Source organism: Herpailurus yagouaroundi, unplaced genomic scaffold (genome assembly GCF_014898765.1).
Source record: "Herpailurus yagouaroundi ecotype Mexico unplaced genomic scaffold, PumYag 187, whole genome shotgun sequence".
NCBI classification, from domain to species: Eukaryota; Metazoa; Chordata; class Mammalia; order Carnivora; family Felidae; genus Herpailurus; species Herpailurus yagouaroundi.
This window is the reverse complement of record NW_024412418.1, coordinates 6,592,466-6,606,612: the sequence shown is the minus strand read 5'-3', so window position 1 is coordinate 6,606,612 and position 14,147 is coordinate 6,592,466. Positions and strand designations below refer to the sequence as shown.

Here is a 14,147-nt window from a genome sequence, read left to right as displayed (position 1 = left end):
AAAAAAAAAAAAAAAAAAAAAAAAAAAAAAAAAAAAAAAAAAGAGCGCTAAATAGGAATAGATACCCAAAAGAGCACAAACATGCTTAGAAGGAGCCCCTTCTGTCAGACAACACAGGAAATGCTATAAATGTAAGTTAAAGAAAAACTAGCTGAAAACGAGATTTCCTGGCACTGTATGATCGGGCGAGTTGACTAACAGCTAATAGTTGACTGACTGGAAGCCAGTCTCTAAAGAGAGAGGCCTGGACCCTTCTCCCCACAGTCCCCCCCCCCCCCCCCCCCTGCCTCCACCTCCCCCCGCCGTGCTGGGTCGGGGGGGGGGGGGGGGCTTCGCCCCCTCCCACAAACCCCCCCCCCCCCCCCCCACTCCCACATCCTGGTAGGGACAGCTGTCCTTGAGAGCCTGACACACCTGTCAGCATCCCTTCCACCCTCTCGACCCCCGTGACTCAGATGAGGAAATGGCGACTTCAGGGCAGTGACCCCAGATGGCCCTCCTGGGGGTGGTGGAGACAGACCCACGCCTCTTAGACCCCAAGGCGCCCAGTGCCCTCACCCTATCCCATATATGACAAACCCTGCTTGAAGGGAGTGGGGAAGAGGGGACAGTTAACATTTATTGAGCACCTGCTGTATGCCAGATGTTCTGCCTGCGTTATCTCATTTCACCCTAACCTCAGTTCCATGAAGTAGATACTGTCATTATCCCCATTTTACAGATGTGGAGAGTGAGGCCTGAGAGGCACCAACAGAGTGGTGAGAGGCTCAGCTCCACCCCTACCAGCTAGGTGACCTTGAGCAAGTCTTCTAACTTCTCAGAGCCTCACTTCCGTCCTCTGTGAAATGAAAAGGATTATCCCCGAGGGAGCCTTTTAAAAGGGACCCGGATGTAAATGCCTAGTGGGGTGGCCACCCACAGAGCAGCTGCTTCTGACCAGGGAGGGCGTGGGGCAGTGCCAGGCCAGCGAGGCTCACCAATAGGCATGAAGGGCTGGGAGGCAGGGCTGGGCCTGGACATGCCGATGGCATTGACCGCGTAGACTCGCATCTCATACACCACGCCCTCAATCATGCGCCGCGCCTCGTGGCTCAGCTCCCGCAGCAGGTCAAAGTTCAGCCGCATCCACCGGAAGCTCTTCTTCTTCTTGCGCTCCAGGATGTAGCCTGATGAAGGGGAGACAAGAGCTCTGGTCTGGGGCCCAGCCTGCCCCACAACCCCGGCCCTGAGCTCTATCCCCGTGCCCTGCACTCACCCAGGACTGGCTGCCCCCCGTCGTAGGCAGGCGGCTCCCACTGCACGGTGCAGGAGTCCTCACCCACATTGCTGATCTTGGGGGCCGCGGGGGGATCTGGCACATCTGGAGGGATGGACCCACATCAGCCCCGCCCAGGGCCCAGGGCCAAGGCTGCCTGCCCCCACCACCCCACAGATGCTTCCAGAATGCAGTTCTGATCGTGTCACCAGCCTGTGACCAATGTTTTTCATGGCTCCCCACTGCCCACATTCACCCCATGTCCTCATCCCAATCCTCTCCATGGAGCTGAGAGCATGCCCGTGATGTTTGTCACGTGGCTAAACGAGTAAATGGACGGGCCTCCCTGGTGGCCCCAGGCCAGCCAGCCTCACCGATGACCTTGACTGTGAGGTTGACCTGGTCCTCGCCCACGGGGTTCTTCACTGTGACAACGTAGACACCCTCGTCTTCCTTCTCTGCCCCCTCGACAGTGAAGATGCTGCGGTCCTTGGTGGTCTCCACCCGCACCCGGCCCTCGGTCTCACACAGCAGCTGGGGTGGGGGGGGAGGGGAAGTGGGGGAGAAGGGCCAAGTCAGACACCACAGGCTTTGACAGCCCGTGCAATGGCCAGAGATAGGAACAGAACTCCGCACGGGGTCCCGGGAGCAGATGTAGCTTGAGTGGAAACTGCACTCTTGTGAGCACCGAGTCCAGACAGCTTTGTTTAGCGCTCGCCGTGGGCAAAGCACTGGGGCCAGGGGCTTGGGCTCTAGGTCTGGCTTTATCACGGAGCTTTAGGCAATCACCGATTTTCTCTGTGCCTCAGTTTTCTCATCTGCCAAATGGAAATCACATGACCTTACAGAGCTGAGGATCCCGAAAGACCTCAGGTGGGTGGAGGGGTCAACTGTGCCTGGAGGAGGAAGAGCTGACCCGAGTGGTGCCCAGGCAGCTGCTCTGACAGAAAAGTGCCAGAGAAACCCCCTCTCCAGTCGGGAAGAAGTACAAAGTCAAGGTCGGCCCAGGGAGACGGGAGCCTTGGGAACAGCCCGGTCATGAGGGCTTCCCAGCAATGTTCAGGGAACTCGTGCCTGACCGAGGCATGAGGATCCCACGTAGACCATGCCTGGGGCAGGAACACAGCTGGCCAGACGTGGTGGCTTCACGGAGACCTCACCAAAGGGTGGAAACCGTGTAGGCAGAAAATCACGGGAGGCAAACGAGCTGGATCCCACCATCAGCCTCACTCACCTTCTTGTCAAACACCCACTCGTCACTGTCACCTGCATCCTCCCCTGGGGCATCCAGGGATGGCCCTGCTGGGACCTTGTTCTTCTGGGAACAGAGCCGGAGGGAAGCAGGGGGAAGAGGGGCTGACTCAGCCTGGAGGGTATCATCCCTGCCCAGCGGCCCCTCTGGCCCCCCTTTGCCCACCCACATTCTGCTGCCCACCTTGCCCGCCTCCCAGCCAGCTGAGCCTCTGCACTCCCAGTGGGTAGCCAGTTGTAGGGTGTGCACTTGTGGGGTGGGGTGGGGAGCCGATGCCAACACCCATTGGTCCCACGCACCCATTTTACAGATGGGGAAGTGGGGGAGGGATCCACAGTACCTGTGTGAGGGTCTTCTGCCAAATCACAGTGGGAGCAGGGTCCCCAGAGATAGGGACATCCAGGCGTAGCTTGTTCCCAGCCACAACCACAATCGTATCCGGCTTGCGGCCCGGGCAGTCCAGGTGGATCTTGGGAGGTTCTGGGGGGGAGATGGCATAGGTCAGAAAAAGGGGCAGGGGCCCAAGCCCCACGAAAGAGGCAGAAACTGGAAGGAGTCCATGCCCCTGGTGGTTGTTTTTTAATCAATTCGACTGACATAATTTCCATTCAAGAAGATGCCAAGATTTGAGCATACGGCTCGATGAGGTGTCACAATTGTATACACCTGTGCAACCACCACCAGGTCAAGATCTAAGACCTTTCCATCCCCCCAGGAAGTTCCAGGGAGGTTTGTAACACCGGGTCGCCTACTGTAGCATTTCTCGGACTGCGCTTAGGAGGAACACCAGTGTCTTGCCAGAAAAAAGAAAAAGAAGTTTCCACGGCCAAATCGATGAGGAGGCCCTGGATTAAACAAAGTTAGCACATTTCTTCACCACAGGATTTTCCAGAGCCTTTGAGATGCTTCTGAGTCAGCAGGAGGTGGCCCAAGTGTTCAGTGATTCTCAAACTGACTTCATGGAACCCTTTTTGTTCCCCCCCTAAATTCTCAGGTTAGTGAACATACAGTGTGGCCTTGGCTTCAGGAGTAGAATCCAGTGGTTCATCACTTACATATACCTTTTTTAATGCTTTTTTATTTTATTTTATTTTATTTATTTTATTTATTTATTTTTTTTTTTGAGAGAGAGAGAGAGAGAGAAAGTGCGCGTGTGCAAGCGGGGAAGGAACAGAGAAAGTGGGAGACAGAGAATCCAAAGCAGGCCCAGGCTCTGAGCTGTCAGCACGGAGCCTGACACGGGGCTTGAACTCACAAACCACAAGATCATGACCTGAGCCGAAGTCGGACGCTCAACCGACCGAGCCACCCAGGTGCCCCTCCAACCATGGAACCCTTTTTAAATGGAGTATCCCTATTCAATGAATGAACTTAGTTTGGAAAGCCCTGACCTAGAGCATGCTTCAGCCCGGACTACCCTCCTGGAGTTAGGATAAATGCTTGATGTTTAATGTAAAAGAAGGAGGGGTACTTCTAAAAGCAGAAAATTAATAATGAAACCTCACATCTTCTCGTCTCATCTTTCCTACACCCCGTGGAGGAGGCACGTCAGGATTCCCACTTCAGAGAATAGGAAACTGAGGTGCATAGAGATTATAATTGGCCCATGGTTCTGACTGACAGAGCTGGGGCTTGGGTCTTGAGGTCCCCACTCCAGCTTCCTTGCTCTTCCCTCTGTGAATGGAGAGGGACATGGGTGGGGTGGGCATGGGGAGGAGGTCCCGCGACTCACCTTGCCTGGGCACGAAGTCAATCTTGACCTCTGCAAGAGAAGGGAGAGCATGCGGCACGGGGCTGGGCACAGGCAGAGCCCGGCGACGGGGCCCCCACCTGGCCCAGGCGCCCGCTCACCCATGAAATGGAGTTTCGCTGACAGGTTGCAGGCGAAGCCCTCAGGCACAAAGCTGTAGTCCGCCTCGTCGGCAGGCGTGACGTCGTCAATGGTCAGTTTGTGGACTCTGCAGGGATGTGGTGGCTCAGGGGAGCCCACTGGACCACACACCCCAGTCTCGTGGTAGTCAGGGCTCCAGAGGGCCCCTGCCCCGCCTTAGCTCAGTGGGGTGCTGGTATTTTAAATGCCTTCTCTATTTTTGACTTTCTAGCTCCCTCGCGTGTTTTCAGAGGTAGGCAATGTACACGTGCCCCTTGGCTGGGCCTTTAGAGACTGATCGGGGGCTGCTGTCACTAATCTCTGTGACCTTGGACCCAGCACGGGCCGGTGCAGATGCTCGAGGCATGAGTAAGAGAGTGGGAGAGAGTGAGGGCCCTTGGCCAGAGCTGGCCTGCCTGCCTCCTGCCCTGCCCTGGCCATGACCTGCGGGGAGGGGGCCGGGGGAACTCCCAGCCTGTCTGTCTCTCTCACTACTTCTCTCTTTCTGTCCTCTGCCTCTGCAGGATTCTCTTCTGTATGCTCCTGTCTCTCCCTCTCTCTCCGTCTCTCTGTCTCAGTCTGTGTCCTGTGTCTATTTGTGTGTCTCTTCCTGTCCCTCTCTGTCTCACTGTCTCTCTGTCTCTCCCTGTTTTTCCCTGTCTCCCTATGTGTCTCTAGTGTCTGTCTGTTTCTCCCTCTGTCTCTCTCTCTCTGTCTCAGTCTCTGCTCTCCTGTCTGCCTGCCCCCCTTTGCATCGGGGCCCAGCTCTGCACACTCACCGCCCAATGTGGGACGCCTTGACGCGGCTGTCGGGCACCAGCTCCTTCCCGTTTTTCAGCCACACGCCCCGCACGTTCTCATCGGACACTTCACACTTGAACACCGCCTGGTCCTTGGCACCCACGGTCAGGTCTGCGATGCTCTGGTACACCTCCAGCTTTTTCTCTGGGGGGCGGAGGGCAGGGCAGAGCCAGTGAGCCGGGGAGGGTGTGTGTGGGTGTGGGCGTGAATCGGTGTGGAGATCACACGGGCATGTGAAAACCCGAATGTGCACGCGTGAGTGTGATTCATGTGTGCCTACGATGATGGGACGGGGTGCACGAGGAAGCTCAAGTGTGCGTGTGGTGCGGGGCGACACTAACCAGGCCCATCTGGCCCTCCCAGTAGTCTCTGAGGTGGCCACCTCGGCACCCCCATTTTACAGATGAGAGTGGCGAGGCTCGATGTGTCAGAGTGACCTGCCCGAGGTCACACAGGCCTCCATCCTGGGTTTGCCTGATTCCCAAACACGGCCGGGGGTGGTGCTGGGGCCGAGGGCGCCCAGGGCCTTGCAGCCTCCCGTGCTCCCCCCCCCCCCCCCCCCCCCCCCCCCCGGCCTCACCCTGAACGATGAGCTCGGCCAGCGCCTGGCCCCCGCTGGTGCGCAGCGCGTAGTGCCCCGCGTCCTCCAGCGTCGCCTCGTTGATGATGAGGTGGTGTCTCTGCCCGTCCTTCTTGAACCGGTATTTGAAGGTCTCCTCCCTGGTCAGCTCCACCCCATCCTTCAGCCTGGCCGGTGGGCGGGCGGTAAGTGCCGAGGCCTCCTTTGGGGATGCCCGCAGGCCCCCCAGCCCTGCCCACGCCCCCGTGCCTCTGGCACTCACCACTTGACCTGGGCCCCCTCCTCAGACACTTCGCACTCAAACTCCACCCGCTGCCCCACCATCACCAGCTGGTCTTCCAGGGGCCGAGTGATCAGCACGGGGGGCTCTGGCGAGCAAGGAGAACGTAGATGGCCGAGCCCTGTGCACCCTCCCTGCAGGGTCCCAGCCTCCCAGGGGCCCCGGTCCAGGCCCACCTTTGACGAACAGCTCGGTGCTGCACTTCTCCGCGCCCACCACGCACTGGTAGGCCGCGTCATCGGCCAGCGAGCACTGGCTGATGGTCAGCGTGCGCTTGGCACCCACGGACTCGAAGATGTACCTGTGCCGGGGGCCGGGGGCGGGGCATGGGTGGACAGCCGTCACTCACCTCGTGTGTCCCAGGTGCCCCGTCCGACCCCCTCCTCCCGTCGGACCGTGCCCCCACCCCCGAGCCTTCCTTCCCGGAGCTGGGCCTTACTTGCTGTGGAGCAGAAGGGGCCACGGGAGCATCCAGGCGGGAGGAAGCGAGACCCGGAGCAAAAGGGCGAGGAACAGAGACAGGCAGAGACAGAAAGATGGGCAGTTCGACCCAGGGAGAGGAAGATGGGGAGAGACACGCAGGGCAGAAGCCGCACAGAGACAGAGAACACGGCAGCGGCCGGCCGTGAGAGGCACGGAGAGCAGGCTGGGAGCCTCCCTGCCCCCGCTGCTCCCAGGACTGCACCTGCCCCCCCCCCACCCCCAGCCCCACCGCACCTGCCGCTCATCTGGATCTCCTGTCCATTCTTCAGCCACTTGACCTCGGCGTCGGGGTCGGCCAGCTCCACGGTCAGCCGGATCTTATGGCCCTTGCTCACCTGGTAGGCGGGCTCCAGCTTCTTCTGAAAGGCTGAGCGCCTCCGTCAGCACCCCCACTGCCCTGCCGCCCCTGCTGCCCCAGAAGGCTCACACGCATCGCCGTGGCTGGTGGCCGTGCCACTGGGCCGAGTCCTCGCACCACCCTCTGCCTGTGTCCCCCATTTTCTCTGTCTCCACTGTGCCTGTCTCTTTATTATCTCTGTCTGTTCTACGTGTCTGTCTCCTCTCTCTTTGTCCTTCTGCCTTCCTTGGGGTCCCCTCCACCTGCTGAGCTCAGGGATAGGGTTAGCAGCTCCCAGAGAGACAGAAGCTTGGCCGGAGAGGGAGACAGCAGCCAAAGGGACCTTCTCTCCTTCTTGACTCTGCTTTACAGCACCCCCCAGGCTTCTACTCAGTGAGGAGGGCCCGGCTGTGCTCTGTCCTCTTCTTGTGGTGTCTCTGGTCTAAGCTGACTCTTACCTTTTCGTGTGTGTGTGTGTGTGTGTGCGCGCACGTGAGTGTGTGCGTGTGCCCTCTCCTCTTGCATGGCAGCAGAGGGCTAACCTGTGCTCTTCTTCTCGTCTCGCTTCATGCCCTTGAGCCTCTTGAGCATGCCGCGCAGGTCGGTGATGCCGTGCTGGAAGGCGATGCGCTCATATTCGGAGGGGGATGCCTGCCGCAGGATCTCCCACACGTCCTCCTCGGCTGGCGCCTCCAGCCTCGGGTCCCTGCGTCCAGCAGAGAGGCCTCAAGGGAATCCCCTCTGGCTGGGGGGGGGGGGGCAGGCAGGACTGTTGCCCCCCGCCCTCCCCTGGGGTGAGGCTTCCTGGGGCCCAGGACCCCTCTGGTGGTGCCGCTTGGGCTGGCTTTGGACCTCGAGTTCAGTATGGGGGAGTCCTGGTGGAAGTGGGGGTGACGGGGGCACAGGCTTCATCACGCACTCACCTTAGGTTCCGGAAACTGCTGCTCCGGGCAGGACAAAAAGGCAGTGGACCATTAGAGGCATGGGCCACCTGCCCACAAAGGCCCTGGGGCCACAGCCCGTGGGCCTTCACCCCTCCCTTCTCCCCACACCAGTGTCCCTCCATTTACACAGCAGGGCCTTCCTTCCCCACACAGGGCCTTGTTTGCTCCTCCTGAGCTCTGGCAGGTGAGTATCTGGAGAACCAAAACTCAGAGACGCCCCAGGCAGTGGGGATCCACACTCAGGTCTGTCCGATTCCCAGCCCTGTCTGTCACCAGGGTACAGAGTCCCACCAACACCCTGTTGCCCCCAAACACCGGCCCCCGATGCTTACTCTCTAGGCCGCGGCAGCATCAGCCACAACGCAGGGTCCAGGAGAGAGAGGGAGAGGACAGAGTCAGCTGGAGGGGCTGGGGGAGAAATCCCTGCAGCTTGGCGCCCCCTCCCAGCTTCTTGTGAGTCCCTGGAGTCTACTGAGGCAAGCTCTCATGGACTCAAGCGTCAGGGGTCGTGGGGGGCCCTGGGAGGATGTTAGTTCACAAGATATCATGTCTGCAGAGCCCTCTGACTCTTCCCAACACCAGGATTATCCAATTTTTTTTTTAATGCTTATTTATTTTTGAGATACAGAGTGAGACAGAGCACAAGGGGAAGAGGGACAGAGAGAGGAGACACAGAATCCGAAGTAGGCTCCAGGATCTGAGCCATCAGCACAGAGCCCGATGCAGGGCTCGAACCCACGAACAGTGAGATCGTGACCTGAGCCGAAGTCGCCACTTTACTGACTGAGCCACCCAGGCACCCCTAGGATTATCCCATTTGACAGACAGGGAAATTGGTTTAGAGAGGTACAGTAACCAGCTCAGGGCCACACAGCCGGAAAACCGCATTGCTGGGATTTGAAATGGGGCCTCACCATCTGCCCAGGAGCTGCTACCCAGGGGCTCACCTCTTCTTCAGCAGCGAGCTGAAATCCAGAGTTCCAGCGTCCTCGTGGCTGTCACTACGGAGAGGGGCCCCAGTAAGGACCTCCCCAACTGGAAGAGGCTTGGGGAGGTGGGGGTGGGGAGAGGTACTGGGAGAGGAAGGGACACTGTCTGGATGGGGGGCTCCATCTCAGAGCCCCGAAGTCTGACAAGCATGGGCTGGGAGAGGGGTACCTGATCCGCCGACCACTTCCAGCCAGGCTCCTGTGGGGTTAGAACCAGTTCCTTCAGCTGCCCGGGGGAGCTTGCTGTCCCCCATCACTATCAACTTCAGCTCTGTCCCCCCACAGCCCCCCCCCCCACATCATTCCCAGCCCTGACCCCGAGGGGCTTCAGATCCCAGCACTGGTCTCCCCGCCGTCCCTGAGAAGAGATGACCACTCACGTGCGGCGGAAAGCTGATCGGAGGTCCAGGTCTCCAGGGCCAACGGCCTCTGTGTTCAGAGAGGGAGATGAGACAGGGAAGGGGCTTCAGAGGGCACACCCCAGAAGCCTCACTCACCCCGGAGTCTCCGATATTACAGACCTGCCCATCCATGACCCTTGAAAGCGGGCATCTGCCCCAGGACCCCACATTCTGAGCCTTTCCAGAACTGAGGTACCAGGGAGTTTGGGTAGTTTTTGGTCCCCGGCCCCTTAGCGGTGGCTGATCTCCCACTCAGCTCCCAGCTCACCCTTTACCTGTTCACCTGTGCCAGGAGCCTGGACCATCTCACCATCCAGGTGAGATCTGGACTTGGCTGTCAGACCCCACCCCAACCCTGGGAACCTCCATGGGTTTCTCTCGTGCCCCTGCATGAGCAGCACTGGGCATGTGGGCAGCGGTTGTCCGGTTGGGACTAGGCATCCTCCTTAGTGTTGGGAAATGGAGGCAGACGTGGGGGATGAGACCCATGGGGACCTGAGCCCAGGACGCCAGGGCTCCCCTCACCATGGACAGTGAGACTGAAGTTGCAGCTGTCAAATTTGTCCTTGGTGGAAACCTCACAGCGGTAGCCACCTGCGAAAGTAGTCTGGGCATCTGTAATGTGCAGCTCAAACAGGTAGACCTGTAGAAGGAAGGTATCAGGGGACACCAAGGACCGGAAGAGAAGGCCCTTCACTCCTAAAGGAGACTGGGAGTGGCTAATGGCCACCAACATTTTCACCCCTCAGGGTTTAGTTAACCTGTGGGTAAGGGTTTTGTGTAAATAGGAAAAAGAGCCCCTTTTCAAGACACATGACTGCCATCTGCTGGCACAAGGTGGTAATAAAATATAAATCTGTGATGGCTACGAGGCAAATGACCTTCACTTAAGACAAGGCACTTTTGTGCAGTGCACAACCCACACAACTGAACGTGTTGGCCCTGCCCTGCCAGAGGAGCCTTTGCCTGGGCCAAGACTGTGGAAGAGTGGGAGGAGCAGAAGCTGGGAGTCAAAGCACAGGTTCTAGGCCTGGCTCTGAGTGACATCAGACCAGCAGCAACAACCTCTCAAGCTTCAGTTTCTTTGTATAATGAAGGGCCCCTTGAGCTCCAATACTCATCCATCCAGAGGGTTCACATCTTCACTGGCTGATGCCACCTGCCCCATGCTTCATGAGGTCCCTCAGCCTTCCTGGGCCCCCTGCCCCCACAAGTTTTATTATGCCCCCTTAAGACTGTCATGCCCTCCAAGCCCCGCATGTCCCACAGGTCTCCTGGGCCTCCCCATTGTCCCCGGGTGCCCCTGGCTATCCAACCTGCTTCCCAACTTCCCTAGGTCTCGTTTTTGCACCTCCTGTGTGCCTTCAGTCTCAGGGTGACCCCCAGGCTCCCCTGTGCCCGCGGTGCCTCCCAGGGGCTCCCAAGCCCTCTTTCCAGGGGGCCCCTGAACCATGCCGTGCCCGCAGGCCCCACCTTGCTGGTCCGGTCGTAACTGTTGTGCAGCTGCAGGTGTTGGCCCACCTTGCTGCTCAGGTCCACCCACTTGCCCTTGAACCACTTGACTGTGGGCGGTTTCAGAAGGCTGGCGCCGGCCACGCGGGCTGAGAAGGTGATGCTGCCACCTGCAGGGAAAGGGCGACAGGCTGGGCCTGGGCGGGTGCCCTGCTGTGCCCTGCCCCTGCCCCGGGGTGCCGCAGCCCACACTCACCTGCAGTCACCTCGCCATCCTGTGGCCGCATTACGAAGAGGCCGATGGGGTCATCAGAGGCACCAGAGCCATCGGGGGCTGCTGAGCTTGACCCTGTGAGCAGAGGCCTTTGTGACCTGTCTTGGGACACCCCATCCGCTGGCCTTCACCGTCCCTGCACCGCCCTCCCTGCACCGGCTCACCTTTGGGACTTGGGGAGCCTCCTTCCTCCTCAGTGGTCGAGGCCAGTGCTTCTCCGGAGCCTCCAGGAGCCTCAGTAGGGGCAGGAGCAGGGCCCGGCACAGGCTCTGTCTTCTCTGGAAGGGAAAGGGTGGGGGGTCGTGGAACAGCTTCTAAGCAGAGAGCCCTCCTCTTGCCCCTGGTCCCCCTCAATCTTTACAGGCTGGTCACATACTGCAGTGCGCGCATCTGGCCTCCTCACCCTCGCAGACTGCGCTCCCACGCCCTGGTGGGTCAGCCCGGGAGGCTGTGGGCTCCGTTCCCCCCCTCCTTTCCCCAGGGGCTCCCTCCACACCCGCAGCAACCAGGGGCTTCCCTGCCAGCGCACGCAGCCCACCGAGTCCCCATCTGTGAGAAGGCGTCTGGAGGGAGGGCTGCATGGTGCCTTATCCATCTCAGAACTTTCCCTACTTCCACAATGACTGGAACAGGCCAGGGAGACACATGGGGACACTCAGTGAGGTCTTGCTGCAGAAAAGGGAGGAAGGGAATTCCTGGCAGACAGCTCAGCCAAAGCAAAGGCAAGAAAGTGGAAAGGCTCCTCCTATACCCTGGGTGAGGGAGAGATGGCCAGGCTGCCCCAGAAGCTCAAACCTAGGGAAGGCGGACCAGGGTCTTACCTGCTTCTATGACCTTGAGGTCAAACTTGACCTTGGAGGAGCCAGCGATGACTGCGTAGGGTCCCTGGTCGGCGGGGCCCACGTCCCGCACTGTCAGAGTGTGCCTCGTGCCCTCGGCTGCTAGGCCATACTTGTCACTGGCGCTGATGTCACTGCCCCCCCGCTGCCAGCGCACCTTTACTCCTGACCGCTCTGTCTCGGCCTCGAACACAGCAGGGCTGCTGGCTGCCACCTCCACTGACCTTGGCTTCTTGCTGAAGGCTGAGACTGAGATAGGCCAATGGAGGTTGCAGGAGCCACTGGCTGGCCCAGGCACCCCATCCCTGCATCCCTTCTTCCTAAAGCACTTTAATGCATCGCCTCATTTAATGCTTCAGTGGCTCTATGAGACAGATGCAATTATTATGCCCATTGCTCATATGCGGACACTGAGGCTCAGAGAGTTCAAGTGACTTATCCAACATCACACAGCCAGTAGGCAGAAGAGCCAGGGCCGTGGTCCTAACCTCCACACAAGAATTTTGTTAGGTATGTCCTTGGATACCTGACCCTTCCTTCCTGGGGAAGCCCAACTCCCTCTCTCCCCCATCATCTGGGGCCCTTGGCAAGGGGCAGGTACTCTGTCCACTTGAATTGTGGCTAAATTTGTTCTCCAAGGGCCTCAGGCTGAGAATCAGCAACTGAGATAAAGCTGGCCTGGGAGGCTCTGGGGGCTGGGGGGCTGGGTCCCTGCCCTGAATGACCTTGGTAAGGGCACAAGCCAGGACCAAGTCCCTGGCCTGTGACTTTCTCTGCCCTTGGCCCAGGATCAGGGCTTCTCGACCATTCTCTCGCAGAGCAGAAGAACTGGCATTTTCACGCCAGGTGTGAGGGCCACAGGAATGCAGGCTCATAAGGCGGAGACTATCACAACTGGAGAGAGCCAACTCAACTCCCCCTTATACAGATAGGGAAACTGAGACCCAGAGAGGGCAAAGGCTTGCCCAAGAGCATTCAGCGAGACTGGCTCAAGTCTAGACTCAACTTGGGCCCCTGCCTGTGGCAGCCTTTTCCCAAAAGGCAAGCCCAGGCTTAATCTTGCTGCAGAAGGAGATGGGATGGGGATAGGGAAGGGATCTTCTTCTGTCCTGAGACTGGGGTGATGGCCCACTCTGTACCCCCTGGCCCTGGTTCACCCTCACTCTCATCAGAAGGATGGGAAGGAGAAACCAAGAATCAGAAAAAGACCCAGAAGACAGCCCCCACTCTCAGGATCTCAGGAACTCAGGAACTCACTCAGGAACCCCCCCAGTTGTAGACGCCCCAGCCCTCCTGGCCCCCCACTCAGCCCCAACCCTAGACCTGCGGCTACCTGGCTTCTTCCCCGGCTCAGGCATCTTGAGAGAGATCACACCAGGATCTGAGCAGTCACAGGCCACCCAAGGAGGATCTGAGCAGGACCCGTCCCCCCACACTATATAATGGGCCCTCCCCCTCCCCAGGATTTCTTATCTGCCTCTTGCCCAACCACCTGCTAAATATAGACAAATTCCAGAGAGCGAGGCTCTCCAGGGCGATGGCAGGGCCACACTGTTCCCGGCTATCTCCTGTCCCTTCCCCCTCGGGTCCAATATGATGGCTCCTGCCCCTCTAACCCTTGGTAGGCCTCAGGGGCACCCCAAGCCCTATCTATATGTTCATCTGACAGGGAGATTGTATGGTGAATTGGCACAGATCCAGATCCTGGGGCCGGGCTGCCCTGAGACCAGGCACTGCCCTTTCCTTAACCTCAGTGCCTTAGTTCCCTCATCTATAAAGTGGGGTGATGAAAGCAGTATCCACTGTGTAGGACTGTTCCATGAACGAAGTGGGTTTATAAATGGAAAGGCGAGAGCAGGGCCAGGCACACAGGAAGTGCTGAATGAAAATATCTCTCCTACTGCGGCGCACAGGGCCCCGGGCTGGCCTCGTGCTGCAGAGTCCTGGGTGGGCTTAGTCCAGGGCCACGTGGGGAGAGAGCAGTACTGGGGGCCGGTGCCACCCAAGGGGAAGGGCTGGGCGGGGTCTGCAGGTAAGGGTATTGGGGTAAACCTCAAAGCGGAAGGCAGAAACAGAGATGGCTCTTGCCAAAGTCACGACGATTCACACGGAAAATACTGCAGAATATTCTGAATCCCCATCCCCACCCCCACTGTTCCTCTATGAACTCTGGCTGCCCCCCCTTCCTACCCACCCCCCCCCCCCACCCCGTCACCTCAGGAGTATCGGTTGCTACACAGAAAGAAGCAAATTACACGTGACTTTCTCCAAGCAAGGTCCAATATCAGGAAAGGCCATTTGTCCTTCCTGACTCCCATGGGAGGAATTCTGTACACAAGCATTGCCACGTGGTCCAAACTTACCATTCCTGTAGACACGGAATCCATTCT

General features: G+C 58.8%; 1 protein-coding gene across 2 annotated transcripts in view; it reads right to left on the bottom strand.

The window, feature by feature from the left end:
* The window catches only part of MYBPC3 (myosin binding protein C3), a 17,363-nt gene extending 4,158 nt beyond the window's left edge, over window positions 1-13,205 (bottom strand). The window contains exons 1-25 of one of the 2 annotated variants that reach the window (XM_040495245.1): window positions 13,091-13,205; window positions 11,740-12,006; window positions 11,083-11,196; window positions 10,901-10,993; window positions 10,666-10,814; window positions 9,718-9,835; window positions 9,172-9,220; window positions 8,961-8,990; window positions 8,750-8,803; window positions 8,135-8,137; window positions 7,782-7,799; window positions 7,401-7,564; window positions 6,756-6,888; window positions 6,478-6,480; window positions 6,215-6,339; window positions 6,021-6,126; window positions 5,759-5,925; window positions 5,157-5,322; window positions 4,359-4,465; window positions 4,240-4,269; window positions 2,848-2,987; window positions 2,490-2,573; window positions 1,630-1,789; window positions 1,256-1,360; window positions 978-1,166 (exon numbers count right to left, since the gene is read on the bottom strand). In XM_040495245.1, the coding sequence (XP_040351179.1) occupies window positions 978-1,166; window positions 1,256-1,360; window positions 1,630-1,789; window positions 2,490-2,573; window positions 2,848-2,987; window positions 4,240-4,269; window positions 4,359-4,465; window positions 5,157-5,322; window positions 5,759-5,925; window positions 6,021-6,126; window positions 6,215-6,339; window positions 6,478-6,480; window positions 6,756-6,888; window positions 7,401-7,564; window positions 7,782-7,799; window positions 8,135-8,137; window positions 8,750-8,803; window positions 8,961-8,990; window positions 9,172-9,220; window positions 9,718-9,835; window positions 10,666-10,814; window positions 10,901-10,993; window positions 11,083-11,196; window positions 11,740-12,006; window positions 13,091-13,115 (2,599 nt within the window). In that variant the 5' untranslated portion in view covers window positions 13,116-13,205. The remainder of the gene's footprint in view (window positions 1-977; window positions 1,167-1,255; window positions 1,361-1,629; window positions 1,790-2,489; window positions 2,574-2,847; window positions 2,988-4,239; window positions 4,270-4,358; window positions 4,466-5,156; window positions 5,323-5,758; window positions 5,926-6,020; window positions 6,127-6,214; window positions 6,340-6,477; window positions 6,481-6,755; window positions 6,889-7,400; window positions 7,565-7,781; window positions 7,800-8,134; window positions 8,138-8,749; window positions 8,804-8,960; window positions 8,991-9,171; window positions 9,221-9,717; window positions 9,836-10,665; window positions 10,815-10,900; window positions 10,994-11,082; window positions 11,197-11,739; window positions 12,007-13,090) is intronic. The other variant, XM_040495246.1, reaches the window with a different exon arrangement.
* Window positions 13,206-14,147: the final 942 nt, after the last annotated feature.